The sequence below is a fragment of the Carassius gibelio genome, chromosome B17, assembly GCF_023724105.1.
Source record: "Carassius gibelio isolate Cgi1373 ecotype wild population from Czech Republic chromosome B17, carGib1.2-hapl.c, whole genome shotgun sequence".
In the NCBI taxonomy this organism is placed as follows: Eukaryota; Metazoa; Chordata; class Actinopteri; order Cypriniformes; family Cyprinidae; genus Carassius; species Carassius gibelio.
In genome coordinates, this window is record NC_068412.1 from 10,501,760 (window position 1) to 10,523,029 (window position 21,270).

At 37.4% G+C, this 21,270-nt stretch overlaps 1 protein-coding gene across 2 annotated transcripts in view; it reads right to left on the minus strand.

Annotated features, from left to right (window-relative positions):
* Positions 1-21,270, minus strand: part of ccdc88c (coiled-coil domain containing 88C) — a 53,136-nt gene that overhangs the window by 26,771 nt on the left and 5,095 nt on the right. For both annotated transcript variants that reach the window (XM_052580687.1, XM_052580688.1), the window contains exons 4-11: positions 5,748-5,817; positions 3,405-3,463; positions 1,785-1,868; positions 1,549-1,689; positions 1,251-1,438; positions 959-1,040; positions 681-839; positions 398-544 (exon numbers count right to left, since the gene is read on the minus strand). In XM_052580687.1, coding sequence (XP_052436647.1) covers positions 398-544; positions 681-839; positions 959-1,040; positions 1,251-1,438; positions 1,549-1,689; positions 1,785-1,868; positions 3,405-3,463; positions 5,748-5,817 — 930 coding nt within the window. The remainder of the gene's footprint in view (positions 1-397; positions 545-680; positions 840-958; positions 1,041-1,250; positions 1,439-1,548; positions 1,690-1,784; positions 1,869-3,404; positions 3,464-5,747; positions 5,818-21,270) is intronic.

A 21,270-nucleotide genomic window follows, 5' to 3' on the forward strand; every position in this document is an offset into this window, starting at 1 on the left:
AAATGATTCGGCTTCTAAAAAATTATTTTGAAAAAGTTTGGTAAAGTTGGTGGTCAATGTGAACAACCTTTTTAATTTTAGTTTGTTTAAACTAAAATAAGTCAGCATGACATTACATAATGCATGTTTCAACCCACAGTTGACGGAACAAAAGCATTCCTGTGGTCAGTTCCAAAGAACCAGAATGTATCAAGTATCAAAGCTACATACCACATACATTGGAAATGAATCAACTAAGGTCTACAGCATGATTTATTGCCCCAACATTACAAAACAGTAAGATTTATCAAGGATTGTTTCGTTGTCACATTGTGAATCAAAACCAATTTAATTTGTAAGGTGCATAAAGATGAACTTTCTCTACACAGACACCAAAATAATTTCCATTAACACTTACAATTTCCATATCATGCAGTTTAGAGCGCAGCTGAAGGTTCTCTTTTTCTAGTTCGTGTAGCTTGTCACAGCGCCCCCTGGCCCCAGCAAGCTGCCCCTCCAGCATGGATTTTGTCTCCAGCAAGGTCATATTGTCCTCTCTTAGCTCCTGTTCACAAAAGAGAGACAAGAGAAAAAAATGATGAAGGGATGGACAAAAAGAAAAGATCAAAAATGATAGAGAAGACTGACTTAATGCTGAAGTCATTAAAAAGGAAATGCAATATAGGTTGGAGAGACGTTACCTCTATGCGTGTCTTGTAGAAATGGACATCATTTAGCTTCTCTTTGCAGCGAGCCAGTTCAGTTTCCAGCCGATCCACTTTTCCAGCACGCTCCCTCAGAGCATCCACCTCATCACGGTACGCCCGCACTGAACGTGCCTCTGCCATCAACTGCGTGTTCTACTCAAACACACAAACACAACAGATGATAGTTTTCCGAAGCTCAGTAAAGTGTTTCCCTGTTTGAGTAAACCTTATGAAGAGTGAATGTAAGAAAACAAAGATTCTTGATGTGATACCTCCTGCTTGAGTTTCTGGATCTCTGCATTCATGCGCTCAATCTCGTTCTTGCCATCAATCAACTGCTCAGTCTTCTCCTCCCTGTAGAGAGCAAAGACTTACAACACTGATAGGCTGCACTACTGGATGACCATATTTGGTTTTTTTTTTTTCAGTCAATAAGAGTCAGAAGTGGGAATTTTATTTTGACAGCTCTGAGGCTGTCAGTGAAGGTAGCCGTCCAGATGAAGTTTGAAACCTGAATAAAAACAAGGTAAAACTAAAAGTAGAAACTGTAGAGAACACACTCACAACTCTTGGCGGGAGCGCCGGAGTTTGGCCTTTGTGTCGGCCAGCTCCACAGCTAAATGCTGTCGATCTTCTTTAGACAGTAGTGTGACAGGGGATAGAGATGTGTGCTCAGGGCTGGGAAAGCCCAAAAGACTGGAAGGCTGCTGGGACTGAAGATAGTCTCTCTCCTGGGTCAGCTCTATGATCAGCTAATGACACAAAACAGACCAGTCAGCATCCAATCAGTAATGATCTATGGCTTGAAGAAGTTTAGTGCTACTTCCTAACAAAAGATTATTGCTGTTGCTGATCGGCAAACCTCAGCAGACTCATCTCGCTCATCTATGAGTTTGCGTAGGTGAAAGGCCATGGTCCGAGACAGAGGGTCCAACTGCTCAGCAGGAATCTCCCCAACTTCCATCCACTGTAGATCCAGAACATTCTCATGGTTGTGAGTTACCTGCAATCACGAGGGATTTTGCACCTCAAATACAAGTTCTATAAACTGTATATGATATACTTAAGAAGTTATTGGGCGAAATCAGGGAAGCTCACTTCTTGAATGTGCGTCACGATGGCGGCTTGTGTTTCAATGTCAAGCAGCTTGATCTTCTCAATCATTTCTTCTTTACGATCACACTGTTGGGAGAAATAAAGAGAAGGAGGAAAAGTGGAAGGGATGGAAAGAGAAGGGGAAAGGTATGAGGAGAGGAAAGAAAGGGAAAAAGAAACAGGAAGAGGATGAGCAAAGAACCAGAAAAGAAAGAGGAAGGGCAGGCATGGGAAAAGGAAGGAGAATTAATTAAATGGGAGGAGGAAGAAAAAAGGGAAAGGGAAAGAGGAAAAAGTAGAGGAAGGGAAAGTATGGAAAACCGGAAAGTTGAACGAACAGAAAAGTAAAGAGGAAGAGGAAGGAACCGGAAAATGAAGAGGAAAACATTGAAAAGGAAGGATGAAGAAAGAAATGAATAAGGAAAACGAGGAGGAAGGAAAGAATGGAAAAGGGGAAAGCAAAGAGGAAGATGAAGTGGAAGGAACAAGAAAAGGAAGATGAAAGAATTAAGAAGGGAGGATTAAGAAAGAAGGAAAGGAAAAGAGGAGAAAAGAAAGGGGATGGGAAAGCATGGAAAAGGGAAAAGTAGAAGGAATAGAAAAGCGAACAGGAAGAGGAAGGGGAATTTAAAGGGAAGTGAAAGAGATAAGAAAAGGAAAGGAAAGGGAAAGGAAATGGGAGAAGAATACATGGGGGAAAGGGAAAGGAAAAGGGAAGAAGAAGGAACCAGAAAGGGAAGGAGGATGTAGATGAGGAAAAGATAGATAAAAGGAAAGGATGGGAAAGGATAAGGTAAAAGAACAAAAAAGTGAAGAGGGAGCAGAAGGGGGGAGAGGAAATGGGAAATTGTAAGGGAAGAGAAAAGGATAGGAAAAAGAAAGGCAAAGATGAATTGTAAAAGTAAAGGAAAGAGGAAAAATAAGCAGAGTATAGTTACAGTTTAAGACTACTACAGATGTTGCACAATCCATATCACATAAAGCTATTCTGGGTTTTAATGAAATCAACATAGCCCATGAATTCATTAGTATGCCTTAATGGTGATTAGTCAACTAAACTGCCGGTACAGATGAAAGAGTGGGAATTAAGTCAGAGATTGAGCCCCTCTTTGAATAAAAGATTGCCGGAGATACTTTCAAACGGAATAAAGACCAAGGAATAAAGAAGGGTTGTGTGCCTCGTGACTGGAATACTGTGAGAGGAAGCTATGGGGCAGGATTAGACCAGCTCAAAGAGACTCTGAACAGAAAGAAAATCAACAGGCAAATGTTACGCTGTGAAGTTTAAGGCTCTAAATCACTGTGAACTGTATATCATCTATTCACAGAAACAGCTAGTGATGGGGCTAAAAGTGTTAAAGAAACAGGCCAGTGCAGAACTGACACGTGAGGAACAATCTCCAGGAAAAGGAGGAGACACATTAAAAACATCTCAGCAAATCTAACCCAATAATCTGCGCTGACTTCTCAGAGACATATATTGATGAATGCTTTATTTTGTAGCATAATGAGCATGTGTTCATTTTTCTCTGGAAAAGCAGAGGCATGCCCAGGCATGGATATGATTTCCTGCACTGGTGTTAAAATGTGGGCTGGGGAACTCTGCTAGTTCAATCAGTTTACCTGAACAGCACAGCCCAGTATCAGCAACAGCAGTCTCTTCACCTCCTCCATGCTTTTACCTGAGGGAATCAAATGGTTAGAAATCACAAGAACTGAAAATATGATACTATACAGAAAATGACAGAGTTAAAAATAATAAGCATTAAGTTTAGCTGAAAAACAGGAAGCGGATACAAAAACGTAAGCAGACACCACTAGTGAATACAGACATCTGTTATGGTCCCACATTCCTAAATGACAACCCTGTTTAGATATTGATTGATATTAATTGTTGCTACTGATAGCTAAAAATAAAACTGTTCATGTTAACGGGAATAAAACAAATAAAATAAATAACAAAAACAACTAAAAATTTACTTAAACTTAATAAAAATTACAAATGTTGTCTGGCAACTCATATACAAGGTTTAAGTACTAAAATGACTAAAACTAAAGGGTCGGTGTCATCACTGTTTAAATAATGCTCTAGCAGATTGAATATTAACAAAATATTGAATTTCACCTGAACCCACCTTGAAGAGAGGATATTCTCTTTCTTCAATCATTAAATTAAACAAGACTTCACACGGAGGCAGTGTATTCTTCTATATCTTCTATAAAACTGAGGACACCATTACAAAGCAAACCACCTCTTTCACTATTACACAAACCCTATAAGACAGCATTATTTTTGATTACTTATTTGAAGCTTGTGTCTGTGTGTTGGTGAGCTGGTTTATGTCTGGCAGACTAATAAATACTCTGGAGAGAATGGATTGGGTGTGGGGGTGCCGTCGCCCTAGCGATCGTTTGTTGCTCAAAGCCTCCCCACCCTACAGCATACCCCCTTTACACACATCAGAGGAGCAGCCGTGGGGAAAACACTCTATTGTCCATTACCACTGAAGCTTAATGTAAAAAGATAATGCAAGATACAAGATAATGTAATGTTGCACAGGTGACACAAGAGAAGAAGCACACAAAACCCATCCTGAAACATGTAAAACCTTCCTGACATCTGTGAATGGGAAATAAATTCATGATACAGACAGTTTTTCCTGACAACATTACATGGCCAGAATGTGGTCACAAGTAGCCTACTGACCAAATATGTGCTGACGTAAACTAATACAGCACTCAGGAGAAACACAGAATCTCAGACTGTTTTGATAACCAATCACAAGCAGAAAAAATAGATATCATAAAGGTTATTTTGTATATGCAGAAGCATTATAACGGATCAATCATGAGCAGAGAAGAAAACCTTGTCAATGCACATTTATAAATGTCAGAATCACACCTCAGTATAGCAAAGGCCTGTTATCCGTATATATTGGAGTAGATGTGCAGAAGTGTCAGGGTTACCTAATATGAAAGCAATTTAAATAGAAACCTTTCAGTAAAAAGATAAGTTTAATATATATGACGCCATCAAATTTTAAACAACTAACATTTGCCCATTCTGAAATTTATCAGTAATCAACATCAAATTTAGTGTGTTAAATTCAGCATTTCTTTAGCTTTACCTATTTAATTACTTGATTCTGAAAGCAAGCATTCCAGCATTCTACACAGTCATATTTTTTGTATAATGACACAAGAAACTGTATAATTGATTGATTTCTCCAGAGATGATTTCTGACATAGCTGTTCTCTACTGTCAACAGCAGGATCTGAAGTCAGCGCTCAGGCCTGGGCTTGGTCCCATAAAGCTTCCTCCAGCCTTTCTCCTTTCCTCCTGCCATTACAAGGTCCACAACATGCATTTCCTTCCCTGAACCCTGTCCGCACACCCCGTATCAAAAGGAAGGGTGTTTATGAAGGCTGGAGAGTGTGTGTGTGTGTGTGAGGTTATGAATGTGGAGGTTTGTTCAGCAGGGTGTACGTTTTTCTTTGGGGCACAGATAACGTAGTAGTAGGTGATTTATAGTGACTATAGTGAAGATAAAGCAATTGATACAAATAGAAGGAAAATTCATATATGCTGAAAGTATGGTGATTCTTCTGAATGAGTGTTGTCTTATATATGTGTGTAAAAAATTATCAATGATAAGAAGCAATTAATAGGTAGGTTTTTTTTTTCTTGATCCACTTCTTTCCAATTTCTTCTTGTGCGTTTTAATGAAAACATTATATGGAAGTAAAAGTATTCATTTTCTTATGACATTCTGTCTCCAGGTTATGCATCAACCCTGTTACTATCATATTTCCATCTTTTAAAACAGTGAACTATTTAATAAATTAAAAACATTTTTAGTGCATTTTCATAACACATTACATGTCTGATAAAATTAAAAAGTTCTCTGGAAAAACACCTGTTTTGTAGATTGATCTAGTGGCTTATTTACAAAACATGAGCAATACCTGATAACGGGTCCTTGGCGATGGCCAGCACATTGGGCAGGTTCATGAGGATGAGCTGCTGAAGATGCTCCTGAGAGAACACAGAAAACATGCTCACTGTAAACAGGTAGACCACTGTGATGGCACCCTAAACATTGACCCATGTAAAAAGACAACAGTGAGAGGCGAAGATGGCACGGTTCAAGATTCAGCCAGCCTGGGAAAAGGACAGGTGTCAATATTTGGGGCAAGGACCTAAAACAGGGTCTCTGGTAACGTAGGAATAGGAAAATCCTACTTACAATTAGACAGGCAGGAAATCAAACGTGAAATGGTAAACATAAGCAGTCCCAAATATGACATGTATTGGGTGGGAAACATCAAATTCCAGTTCAAGGGCAAAATATGAGCTAGGTTTGCCCATGTAAAATTGGACTAGACTTCAGGCACAATGGCCTCTAGGGTAACTAAGCACTCTAAAGTACACAAAGGACAAGACCAAACAGGTCCAGTTGACCAAACCCTTCATTCCAAAATACACTTAGATAAGAGCACTGAAATCACTGACAGAATTACATACTTGACCTATTGTTTCTGTGCAACTGACAAGAAACTATTTTTCGGAAAAATTTCTGAAAGCAAGCTTTTTTTTTTTACACATTACATTAGTTGAATATTACATTTTCCCACTATTCAATATTTTAAAAACCCATGTAGAGTAAATTTTTTGTTTTTCATTCCATTGTTGTTCTTCTGGCTGTTTTTGAATGAAAAAATCTTGTGTAAACCAGCCTGATTTTATAGGCCCAATTAGACAGGCAGCCCACTAACTATTCAATCTTTAAAATATGTAATTCTGCACATCCCTAGCTTAAAAAAACCTGAAGCATTTCTGTAGGCAAATGGACAAACACTCTCACCCAAAAAGATATATACAGCTAATGAGAAAGTGTGCTATCCCATTTGGCATCATCAATCCCGGACCGCCTGCTGACAACTCCATCTCCTTCTCAGAGGAGTGACTCCCAGGGGAGGTCTTTGTGTGCAGAGACCAACGGAGACGCGACCCTCATCCAGTATAATAGAGCCGGCCCAGCTGAGACCGGGGCCAGACCACACTGCCTTTGTCAAAACAGAGGCCTACGAGCATTCCTTTCTTCTCACACATGCTCTTTCACAAACACTGAGAATACTTCAGAAGTACCAAACCCAAACGTCTCTTTTATGTTCTACTTCATCCACAAGTATGTAGAGTGCTTCAGCCACTTTCAAAACATTGATATAAATTTTTTCTAGTGATAAACAGGTCAACTGGCTGACGAACCACTTGTATTGTTATGAGATTCATGAGAACTTGTATCTTCTGATATTATGGACATCATAATAGGTACAAACCATCTTCATGCTTCATTTAAATATATGCAAGCAGAAATGGTATTTGTAAACTACGATAGAGGCATTTTCAGAGAATAGTGGCTTAAATTAAGAAGACTTTAAATAATCAGTAGCTAGTCTGCTAGTTTTGCCAATATAAATGATATTTTTTTTTTATTATTCAAGATTATAACTGAGCAATATTACAATTCTGTAAAATGTTCTTGTTTAAATAAAAAAATATGATCAGTTATTTAAATGTTACTGTAATTGGTCGTATTAAATTATTAGTGTCAATAAGTCAATATTACATTAATATTAATATGAACTATTAACTTTTTGAGAATTAGAAGACAGGTGATGGCAAAAAAAACCCCACAAAAAACATGCACATGAGCATATACAATTAAATATAAAATACTGGACAAAAATATATCCAACATCAAATTTCCAGTGTTCAACAAAAACAATATTGTACCAATATAACATCCTTAAGGTGTGGTCATATTAGCAAAATGTTTGTGAAATTTGTCATCATTTACTTCCGGCAAAATATTGTGGGCAATTTTATTGTATTATTTTGTATTTTATTTTATTTCATAAATCACTTACAAACCAAGCAACTTTCTGTTCAACATTGTTTGGAAATGAGCAGCATCAACATTCTGCTAAACTTCTCTTTTTAATGTATACAAAAGAAATAAAGTCATACGGCTTTGTAGTAACATTTGGTTGAGACTTTTCCTTTTTGGTGAACTACTACAGAAAGTCACTCTATTCCAAATCTATTATATTGCAATGCATTTATACATTGCCGTTACATCAGCTACCCTTGCTCTTTGCATATAAGCATGAAAAAAAAGGTTTATTTCTTTTCACTAAAAGCAAGACAAACCTTAAAATCCACTTGAGCAGTCTTGTCATACCTGTATTTTCATGACCACTGATGCAAGACCACTTCTGAGTGGTCTGCACAATGCACAATGGAACAAGCAAAGCACTCTGGGAAGGAACCTAAGTGTTTATGACTGACAGCCAGTCTGCGGTGTATAATTACAGAAATGAGCACGTTTCAACCTGAGAGGGGGAAAATTCGGTTTACGGAGTTTGATTCGACAGCTGCACGGCGATGGGGCGTGTACGGTAGTGTCACGCTAAGCATTCTCTCCATAAACACCTCATTCTTTAATTGCCAGTTAACCTGATCATTTCTGCGCTGCTAAATTCAACCAGGCTAATTACTGAATTTGAGTCATATGCAAGACGAGGAGGCTTTCGTGCCAGCATTAGTATCTGGTTTCAGCTGAGGATGGAAAAAGCGATGAAGGATCAGTTAACACTTCTTGTCTGACAGAGACGGGCTTAGGGAACTTAAGGTGCCTACACCATTTCAGATACATTACAACTATAGAAACTACTAAGACACACAACAAAACAGGGAAGAATTGTTGCATGGAATGTAATGTCACCACAAAATAACTTTTCATCATAGCAGATAATAAGACAACACGGGCCTGGGCCTGCAATTGCATCATTACTGAGAACTACCTGCCAAAGTAAATTATTGATGGGCATGTGTCCATATCACAATGCCATCTAGGCGTGTTAAAAGACTCCCATATTCGCTCTAGAGCCTTTTGAAAACAAAATGACTATTAAAGGAACACAACAATTTTTATAAGATGGAGGAAACTCAAAGCAAAAAGAGCCAATATTGATTTCACAATGAAGAAATATGGGAGTGTTGGTTTTGCCGGCCTCCTAAACCTCACTCAGTATTCAAGTGGCATTTTCCACTGTAAAATCAGGACAACCGAGGTAACCTCAGCACCTTCATGCTTTATTACGCCACAGTAACATCCACAAAAAATGGTGGTTTGGCATGTGTCTCATGAAGTCATTGTGCAACTGGTCAGAATAGACATTTTCCTGAGGTCATTTCCTCTGTTGCTGTGTGGAACAATGCCTGAACGGTAAAGTAGGACAGGAGATCTCTGGCTCTGGGGCTGTTTTCACTGAGGTACACACTGGTATCTGCCCGACCCCTGCTGGGTTCAGCATTACAGGCCAGTGCGGTCAACACACGTCCATGTTCCATCAGTGCATGTTATTTTACAGAAAAATAAATATAGGCTAGGCCTACATTCTACATCGTCCGCTGGATGCCACTCTCTAATGAACGTGCATACAACAGTTAGCAAGAGATTATGGTCACTAAAGTTTTAAACATGAATATTTCCATATTTCTTGCACAAATGCATTGATTCACTTCAGTAGGCCAGGCCTTCATAAATCCTCAGAGTCTTGTGTAAAATGTTTATGATTGATTGATGCATTTTTGAGTGCTTCAAAATCTCAACCTCTATTCACTGACATTATAAAGACTGGAAGAGTCAGGCCATTTTTTTAATGCAACACCGATTGGATTCGTCTGAAAGAGGAAAGTCATAAACACCTAGGATGGCTTGAGGGTAAATAAATCATGAGGTAATTTTCATTTTTGGGTGAACTGTCCCATTATGTTTTATGCGTACTGTAAAAAGGCTTGGATTAATGATTTTTTTTAAGAAACTGATAATTTTATTCAGCGAAAATGCATTAAATTGCTCAAAAATGACAGTCAAACCTTTTACATTGTCATAAGGAATCAATTTAAAATAAGTACTGCTCTTTTTAACTTTCTATTCTATTCTGTGAAGAGACACTTTCTTTAAGCATCAGCATAAGAGAATGATTACTGAAGGATCATGTGACACTGAAGGCTGCTGTAATAATGATGCTAAAAATTTAGATTTATTAACACAGAAATCAGGGCTCATTTAAATAATAATTACACAGCATCAAAAAAAATTTGTTAAAATAAAAGTCGGCTCGCTAAGCATATGAGCATTATGGAAAAAAATGGCTGTGTGTATTTTAGAGTAATTATCAAAAATATTAGACATTTAGTGCAATTCTTAAAAGGACTCAGCCCATGAAATCTGGGAATGTATTGATGAATAAACAAAGATAAAGAGAGCTCTTCATCCGAGATGAAAGGATGGAAGAAGAAAAGGGCTGTGGGGGGGGGGGGGGGGGGGGGACAGCAAAGGGACTGCTCTCCAGTAGTAATAATCAATAGCACAGCAGTGATGGAGCTCTGGCATCGACAAACTACTGCCAATCACGCTTCTTCTACTGACTTCTGTGGAGCAGCAAAGCTTAGTGCCTCAGAGAACATCAAGCTTCATTAACAGATTCTCGTCTGCTGAATAAGACCATATCAGATGTTATTTTGGATTAAAAAACTATTAAAAAACTAAATATTTGGATTGATGGTATAAATTCAGAGTGTTTATCACGACACAAACATGACTAGAATAGGCCAAGCTCAGATGAATAGAGGTGAGTAACAGTATTCAGTGCCATTGTGTTCCATTCTGAGACTGCAGCCAACACAGAGACGGGAATGAGGAAACACAAGAGTGCTTCACACGAGAAAATGGAGAATCTTAGAGACGGTCCCTGCTACTGGACAATAAACATACTTACACGGAAGGCTTATTTCACTAAACCATAAACTTGGTTTCAGGTTGAAAATCTGTTTTTATTTATTTTGTAAATCTGAACAAATCCTGCTTTTTGCAGCATAACAGTGCAACCATTCAATAATAATTGCAATGCTTTCATGGGTTTCATATTTTTTTTTAATTAAAAGGAATTAACATTGAGAGTTTTATTTTTATTTGTTTACATTTTAATTGTGTGTTATTTTATATGAAAACAAATGTTAGTGATAAACATTATATTTATAAAAAAAAAAAAAAAAAAGAACTGAATGAATGATTGTTTTCATATGTGATAACACTGTAAATATTCTGTTAGCTTTGACTGATAACTTATTTTTTCATTTCTACAGGTAGTGATAGTATCAGAATCGTTAATTCCTTTGGCCACAATAATCATGTAGTGAAGAATCTTTGAAAAAGGTGCAATTATAACTACAAACACAGTATATTCAGAACTACTATATTACTACAAATACGCTTTATTGAAAATGTATCTCAAAATGCATGAAACTGTTCTTCAAAAATGTAAAAACTCATTATGTTAATAAATGAATCATCATATTGTTAAATTTTCAGTGTATGTGAATACTGTTATGGTTTATTAAAATTATTAAAAAATGTCTGCACAGATAAGTTGTGCTTCCAGTAAATGTGTCTTTGCAACTGGGAAAAAGTGAAAATCTTACACTGGAGAAAACGGAGGCAAACACATAGGCTAGTAATAATTGCCACCAGTAGACTATACTCTTTCCAAAAAGGGGCTGATCAATGGTCATGGTCAAGATAAAATCTTCTATGTTACAGCGACCCATATTGCAGTTGTGCCTGAGGGTTCTTCATTGAATATGCAATGGAGAAACCCACAAATGATCAATATCTAATTCACCAGACCAGGTCATGCCACATGTTCACCCAGGGCTGTGCTGAACATGCTCATATAGAAAGTGTCTATGTCTATTTATGCCTGTTATTGAAAGTGAAGGTCAATTTCACCAAAATTGTGGCCCCATTTCTGTCTCTACTCTGTGGCCCAGTGTTCTATATTCACTCTAGTGTGGAATAAACCACACGCTGACCACAGTTGTGTACATGAACACACACTCACATGTTGTTAGCCAGATATATAAAAAAAGCCCAATCCACAGAGTCCCTGTCCAAACACAGCAGGCAACATTAGACCCTAAACAGCTCTTTATATGGTCAGAATGCCATGAAAGCTAAACGCATCGAAATACTATGCACAGATATAAATATATTGATGTAAAAAAATATTTTAAAACTAAGCAACTACACCATACGAGATAGGATGCACAATTTGGTTTCATATTGGTTATAAACTGATATTAGAGATTTAAGTCAACAGATACATCACCAGAAAGAAGTCTGGCATTTTTACCAGAAGATCATTTTATTATCAGGTCAAAAAATGAATCATATATTGATAAATCAATCACAATTAGATGTATGACAATCATTTTTCACATCGGGCCAGCTTTTATAATTAAAAACATTAATCATTTGAATATGTAAATGTAATCTTTAGAAAATCTGAAATTTAATATCCATACTTTTATTCAGTATATGCCAACTTGAACCATTAAAAATAACTAATTTATAGTTTGCAGTGTTTCATTTCTAATTTAACACTGACCAATAACCAGCAATTTGTGCATCCCTCTAAAGGACATTTCAAAGGAATTCTGTTGTTCTTCATGTTTAGAACTGAACCTTTAGTTCTTTCCCCCCAACACACAATACAGCAGTTCCAGTCACATTGTTTCTGATATAGGATATGCAATTTGAGTCCCTATTCAACCTTCTATTGGAAGAATGTGGGGACTCATAAAAGCTGGAAACCACATAAAGACCAAAAAAATCACTGGTGTCCAAACAGAGGAGCATTAATATCAGCAGCTAACAAGTGGGCAAGAGTCTAGGCGAGTACTGCTGACATGTGACACATCAGTCAGAGGCCATGTCACCACTTCCTGCTACCGAAAATCGTACAGCCTCTGATACCTCCACAAAGCACTGTAAAATCACAAAGAACAGCAAAGCATAATGGACACATAGTGAATTCAGGTAGGTAACTTTTTAAAACCCAAGAAAACAGAACTTCAGAATAAAACCCTTAAATCCTTGTACAAAACAAAAGTGGCTTAGAAATGGAAACCTAATTCCTACAGGCTCTGTATGTGTGGACACACCAGCTTTCACTTCTTAATGACTCGGAGGGCAACAGCAGAGACAGAAGGGAGAGAAAGGGGCATTCCAGACTCCCTGGCAACTCTAATTGACCAAGAGTGCCATACCACCACCCTCTTTTCCCCAATTCTCCATTAAATAAAAGCAGCCTATAGTGGAACCTCCCCCCACTTCTGTCCCATTCCAGAGAGGTAGAGTGACCACCACAGCAGCTGGACCAAATCAGTGTAGATGTTCAGATGCTGGGATCCCTGTCTCCAAGCAGCCTAGACTAACAATACACCCCACCGGAGGAAAAAGGGACTTCTTGGCTTGACCAAGAGGATCTTTGGTTGGTGGTGGTGGTGGTGGGGTGATAGGGGTTCAATCATTACCTTTTAAAGACAGCTTGATCTTTGACCAGAAGCCCACAGTTGCGATGTTTGCTACATGTGTCACATTTGGAAGCAACAGATGTCCATCAAAGACACGTGAAAGGCTAGAACTGCTCCATATGGCAGCTAATAAATTGAGAAACCTTCAGTCTGGAGTTATCTGGAGCAAAAACAAGGACCAACAATAGAGACACAGAAACAAAGATCTGCCTTAAAACAATACAGGGTCCGCCATGACCTCATTTATACAAAAAAACATCATATGAACAGTGCACTATGTCTATAAACAACAACAGGATGATGACGCATAATGTATAATGGCAACAAAAAAGTAGGGTTCAAAACTTGGGGTTGTTGACTTGTTGTCTTGTCAGAATGATTAACTTTTTGTTTACTGTTGATGATAAATACCCAGAAGAAAATTCTACTTATTTAGCCAGTTTGTCACATACCTACATTTCCCATCATTCTCTGCGGTGGCAAATTAATGATAACACACACAGATTAAGTGTCAATTACACACCTAACATCATGCATGCTGTGTAGTGAAAGCATCATAGAGGTATTGGAATTCAAAGTACAATTTACACTTAAGAAACTGTGCAAACAGAAGGTATATATTTTCGTGGAAAACTGCAATTGTGTCATTCCCCATTTCTGCGTTCCATTGGAACAAACCAACTGCTTGTTGCCAGAATCTTTTTGCATCTGGTTAGAACAGCTCTTCATTTTGCAACACTAGCATGAAAAATGCATATCATAATTACAACTTCCATGTAGGAAATTCCCAGAAATCCTTAAAGGCACAATCATAACTATTTGCCAGAGTTACCTCATTCAGATTTTATATTACAGCCTTTCCTAAACCCAGTCTCCATATTTTTGCACAGGGAGTGAACTTATGATCTCACTAAACACGTGAAAACATGCTATGCCAAAGTCTGCTGTAGCAAATTTTCCTCTCTACTAGCTTGGAAATCTTTGGGCAAGTAATTGAACAAGAGACTGACACTTTTTGTGTACTTTGTGAGAAGAGAAATAGTCAGAGAATGGGATGGAGAGGGTATGAGAATAAAATAAAGAGAAAAAGTAAAGAAGCCATCTTTAAAGCAGTACAGAAGGCTTTGTTTTTGGGCTTTCCACAGCAGCCGGCCTCTGGAGGGGGTTTCCTGTGTTCAGTTACAAACACACATGCCTTATAAATGTAATGAACAAGAGAGAGTTGATGTTCATGTGCGTCTGAGAAAAATACTTAAGTGAAGCACATAATACAGAAATTAAACAGTGTAATTCAAAGATGCCTCTAGGGCTGCTCACGCATATGGCAAAAGGGAAACTGTACACCTCTGGGAACGGCCATGTCATCTCCACTGTACACAAGCGAACAGTAGAACAAAGTGCAAGCAGGCTAACTCAAAGAGACACCACCTCCCTTCTTTCAGAGCCACAGTGAAACCTGTAAAAACCCGCCAAGTTTGTGAGGAACACCAGTTTACAGGGCTTGCGTGAGGGTTATTCACAAATTCTACGAATGAGTCTTAACCACATCCTTTAAGGCAGCTATGGCATCGAACTGAATCAAACCGTGAAGATTGTAAATGCATCAATAATAAAGCGGGGGTTTTGCTTTTACAATGTTGCATGTGGAACTGAGGAACGCAACCACATACAGACCAGTGGAGAATAGTCATACTGTTAATCTGTCTAAAAAGAGCGGGTGAAGGGGGCAGCCCTCAAACCTAAAAAAAAAAAACAGTTGTTAAGTCATTGTCTAAGACAAACTTTTAGCTGTTTGAAACATTTTCAAATGAACCAATGAGATCCAAATTCTAAAACAAAACAGCTTTGGCTGGATATTTTAACATGATATTATGCATTTTTTCAGTCCAGTGCGTTTCATTAGGCATGGGCCCTGGGCAGATCAGGGGACCTGCAAGGCCAAATATCTCATGTTCAAGCTCTGAGAAGAGTACTCTTGCTCTCCAGACAATAGGCAGGGAGGAACCAACATACTATCCCTCCCCTCCCCTCCCCCAGAGGTCCATTGTTCCCACTGTCTGTAGCCCTGATCTCTGTGGTGGGATGCTTTCTGGTTAGCAAACACTGAGTCATTTTAGGGCTAATCTAATTGGGAGAGCAGAAAGTGTGACATCAGGACTGTGAATCCCAACCTACAGTCAAAACAGATTATTATACATTTTCAATTCCTTAATAAAACTAGGGGCAAATCTTATCAGTGTAGATTAAATCAACCAGTGTTAATGTTTAGGCTTAAACCTAAATCTAGGCTAAGCTGGGAGAATGTATCATATTGGCATTTGGCACTGGAATCTCTTTCATAACCAAACACGAGATACACATTCGCCTTGAGTGCAAATATTTACAGAGTTTAGATCACAAATCATTAGAAACCTTCCAGTGTCTATCATTGATCCGTGGGATCCAGACTTAAGAGGATGTTGTTTTTGATCTACCCATGCTGCAGTAGTCCATGTGCCAGAAACAGAGTGATTACATGCCCAAAGACAACCAGTTAAGACCATCTTTAATCATTCCCACAATCTTGAAAAATCTGGTTTTAAAATATTGCATCTCAGGTAAATATGAGTGATGCCAACTTGTGCAAAACGTGGCTCCACAATGCCTGCGTGTCTTGGGTGGTTTCCAGGGTCAAGATGTTCTGACACCTCTTTTCCACAAAAATGGTACTGGTGCCAGCTCCTGGTTGGGGTGATTTGGAATTTAACCTGCATTTTCTCAGACATGAGAAGCAACCAATGCTTAGTACTTTATGTGACTAGATAAACAGTCTAGACGATTTTTCAATTTGAAATATTCTTGCTGGCATTCATATTGCTTGGGAAACTTTCCACTCTCTATTCTCCAATGCAGTTGGTTCAAGGTTCTGACATGGCTCAGCTTTCATTTATCTGGTTGCGAATCTTATTGTTCATAAGGCAAAAAATGTACGTCTTAAGGCTAAGCAAAGCCAGCACAACTCCCCATAATAAGCCTCATGATTTCAGCTATTATTCATGTTTCTAGGATAAACAGGGTGGAACAAAAATGCACCAAAGTTTAAATCAGGCTTATGGGTGATAAAACCGTACAAGCAGTAGGAATAGCAAGACTTGCCTTAGCAAACACCACTAATTAATCACTAAAATCATATGCATCTTCCTTTATCACACTCACTTCCTGTGCTGCTGCTGCATGAACATGCTCAGACAATGTGTGTTATTTTACCCTTCATGTCAACAACCATTTTCCAGTTTATAGATCTTTTTTAGAAATGTTTGACATTGTTCGACTTTTAGAAATGTGTGTCATTGTTCACATGACCATAAAAGACCAGTTTACAGCTGCCCCGCTTATCTCAATGGCCTTATGGGTCATTTCTGAACACAGTGGCTGGGATCACTGTTGACACTCAGAAACAATGTAGTTTATAGCCAAGAGAGAAAACACTGCAAAAAGAGACAACATCAGTTCATCTCAGATTTCAGTTAAGCGCAAATAGAATGCTTCTGCAAATCAATCCAAATTGATGGAATGTGGAAGACAACAAATTGATTAGTTCTATTCATGAATGGTATATTCTCACTAATATTGATTCTGATTATGCAACAGTATAGATATTTACCACTGATTATTGGTATTCAATAGTGTGGTTGGTGTTAGTATCTAGTGTTGGTATCGATCTCACTGATGGTTTTTGAAAATAATTTTTATAATGGTGTCAAAGGTCACATTTTAAAGGGTACATAAACACAGTTTCACCTTATCTCATGTTAATCTTGAGTACCTATAGAGTAGTACTGCATCCTTAATACATCCAAAAAGTATTTCGTTTTATAATATTTATAAAAGAAAAATACAGCTTTCCGATTCCGATAACTCTGCCATGGGCGGAGTTATAATACAGATGTTTCGTGTAGTTTCCATTAACATATATTCGCTTATGTGCTGATTTCCAACAAAATACAGAAATCTGATGCAATTGTCCTTACACAAATGTGCTTACTCCATGTTTTAATAGCAAACGATGTGCAAATCCAGCGTCGACTTGGGCCTAGTTTATAAAACATTCGTGCAATGTGTGCGCGGACGTGCTTTCCGGGAGAAATACTCATAAAAGGACTTCCGTTTTCGTCTACGTCATTAGATCCACGATCTAAAAAAAACAGCCAAAACGTGTACCAACCAGGAAGTAAGATTTTCGGCACAGAAATTCTCAGTCATTTTTCTAAAAAAAAAATTTCAACTTTGGCCATGTTCAGCATGAGAATCCATCTCTTTAACACTGTGAACAACTCTAAAGTCAATCCCAACTACAGCTGCACGATTGTGACAAATCTAAATTGGTGATTATTCCCTTAAAACTGTAATTGCGATTATTAACCTGTTAAATGTCACCCCGTCCCGTATACGGGACACCTACGTTGACTATACTATATTACAATCAAATCTAATCTAATTTTGACAAACTATATATCGTTGGAAAGGTCTAAGACTCCCAAATATATATTTTACCATTATTTTTTGTTAAAAATTATGTAGGAAAAGTAATAGATGGATTTATGACAAGAGTGCACCCTCAGAAATCTACATTACAAAAGGAGCTTTCACCTTTGTTTAAAAAAAAGACTTCCTCGTTGCCTTTTTCTCTATCACATTTTAGAAATCATCAGAAGTTATATATCACTTGAAAACATAAAATCTCAAAATTCATCCTTCAAAACCCATTTTAAAATCAGACATTGCATTACCATGTAAATGGTACATCAAAATCATGTTACAAAATGTTTTCAGTCATGAATTATAAAAATTTAGGTTTGTATCATGCACATTCATCTCTATCTTCAAAAACGTGAGTGACAGTTTACAGGTTAAATACAATTATAACAATTTACATTGATGTTTATACCATTGTTTGATGCAACTGCATGTTGTATTTTTGTATGAAAATAACTGAAAAAAATGCATAGTATTGTCTATAGTATTAAGCCTCAAATGTCAAATATAAATTGGATTGTTTTCTTCTGTATATTATAATGTTATACTACAACTAAAATTCAAATAATGGGAAAAACCCTTAAGATAACAAGTAGAAAGAAAAAAAAGCATCTTAAGCACACAGAATAACATAAGTGGACTTTGAACAATTATGTAATTGATGCATCCATAATTGTAATCGCGATTAGAAATTGTATGAATTGTGCTGCCATATTCCCAACAATGTAAACTGGTGCAGCAGAAGTATTTGTGAAATTATTTTTGGAAGAAGGCCAACCATTACTTTTACTTTACATAACTACTTATGCTGTTGTGTAACAAAATGTTGTTTTTCATTATCAGCCAAATATGGTACTTCAATAATGTGTCAAATAAGGCAACACATTTTCATAGCAGACACATAAGTGATGCTATGCTGTGTCTGAATGCAAATTTATTGATAAAAAGATACATGCATTCTTTCTTCACATACCGTTAGAAATACAACAAGAGTGCAATAAATTTGACATTAGTTAAAGTTGAGTAAACAACTATGTAGTTTACATGTTACATTGTTTGTAACTTTATATATTTGTACATTCATTGTCATTTGAGAATTAAAAAACAAAATGATATAATATAATAATAAATTGTTGTTAATAAGTTGTTCTCTTGTTAAAGGAACCTTAAAGAAATAATCCTTATCAAGCCATGCAATAACCATGTATTATTTCTGGTTAATAAATGAATACTAACCATAACATCGAGTCACCTGATTCACTGCTGACACCTCATTTCTTATCAGTGTGTCATGTACTTGGGGCCCAATTTGTCTGTGAGGGATCACTATTAGCTTAGAAGGATTTAAATGAGAAGATACTGAACAAAGAGTTAATGACCTAACTCCTAAATCATTAGAAGAAAACAAACATGCCTAATTTGAAGTGAGAGTGCTAATGCATGACAAAAGCATTTCCTTTGGCTATCAGCCTGATGTCTTTAGGACTGCATTTCAGGGGGTCCTGAGAGTTTCAGTTCTCACATTACAGTGACCCTTCCCCCATCTAGACCCCCATATGTGGGTGTCAGGACTCAGGAGGAGCGATTAACACAGGATAAAACAACACATCTGGTTCAGTTCAGCAGAGCGCTGACCCATATCAGATGCTCAAATGTTACCTTTCTGAAGTCCATTTCCAGGGTCACATAGGACAGTTTTTCTTGGGCTGAGACTGAACACTTTGTGTATGCCTTGGACAAGCTACATGAGGTAACTGAGACTGCTGGCCAGTTTCAAACACCACAAACAACCCAAAGTGTGTATTCAGTCAGTGCAAAGAATATTAATGAATAAGCGGAGTTTTAACAGGCTGACTCAAGATATCTGACTGAGAGGCACTTTTCTAGTTAAAGTGCTTGGTTAAAAAGCATTTTATGCCAAGGTTAGGGCATTTCTATATGAACACAAACTTCTCAGTTACTTCTTACTGAGCCCATTGGGTGACCTATAAAAAAAAACACTAAGTTGAGCTCCACCCAAGCCAAATATGTGGTTAAGGGGGCCTTCCATCACTGGAGGAGTCTGCACTGTAGATGATTACTACATTCAGACACAATGCCAAAATCTTGTATAATACATAATAACACTAATCTGTGAGAGGTTATTTTAATAACTCGACTGTTAATGCAAAACTGGACAAAGAAAAGACCTGTTGGATGGCAAAAGTAGGGCAGGGCAAAAATACAGGACAATAACCATCAGGACTTCCCTATATTCCCCCATTATTTTCAGTGTCCTAACCATATTTAACATGATAAAGTGATAAGCAATAAAAGATTGTCCATGTATTCTAACAATAAATTACAAACATGAATCATACTTGGTTAGGACCCATCGCTCAATTTTTACACCCCAGCAGAGAATATTTGGTTATGTGTGTTTAGATAAATGAACAATCTACAGAAATAAAATGAGTGAACAAATGATCCATCTACATTTTATTTCGTAAACATGTGCGAGTAGAAAACCCAGTCAATTCCCAGCAACTGACACATAATCAGTCTTTTTTTCTAGTATGGATGGAAAGCAGTGAGCATTTTGAGCAGGAATGCTTCTGAGACGCTCTGCCAAGAGAAAAAGAGGGTCAGATGTGGCAAACGCTTCAGATGGTGGGACGCTGCCCAGAACCAACCAAACCATTTAAAAGATTTTAACTCCCAAAACCAACAACATAAAAACCTCCTTCTAGCAGTAATTGTGAGTGAGAACTGTTTGTTGGAGACCAAGTCAATGCTACATTTTCTCTAATATGGTGTTGTGAAAGACCTTGTCCTTTCATGTCTCCCTGTTTTCTTCACAATAATTACTATGATTAGGACTACAGTCTCTCGTAAAAAAATTCAACCTCTTATAGACCACCTTCACCTTCTTGCAAACCTTTCTCACTCCTATATTATCCAAATGATCATCCATGTGTGTTCACAAAACACATCATTTGAAACCTAATATCTTGTTAATACTAATAATCCAATAATTATTTTCATGTTATGGTCAACAAATGGCCAATATTAAAATTATTCACTATTTTATCTAAATAAATTAAAAAAATATATATTAAATTAAAATACTAGTAAAATAAACCGCTTTAATGCCATTAGTGAACATACGCATGTACATACAGTATGAAACTGGATATTCGTTGTGAAATTGCTAAATTGCTAAATTACTAAATTGCCATTTTTGTTCTTAAGTTTAGCTTTGGATGGCATAAAAAATGTAATTTTCTAATATTGGTTGATAATATAATCATGCATTCCTAGTACTTACGAAGGATGACTAACCAACAACTAACTGATCACTAATGGAGGTCAGCTTGTAGATATTTCTTGGCTTTTAAATGTTTTAAGTTCAAATATCAATAGAAAACATCTCTGATTGGTGGCTGGCGGACACTAAACCAGCTAAACTATACCCAGTGACCCACCAACTAGCTGATTTATCATACATAGGTTTACACATCCTTTACTGGCTGCCTTTACATAATAATT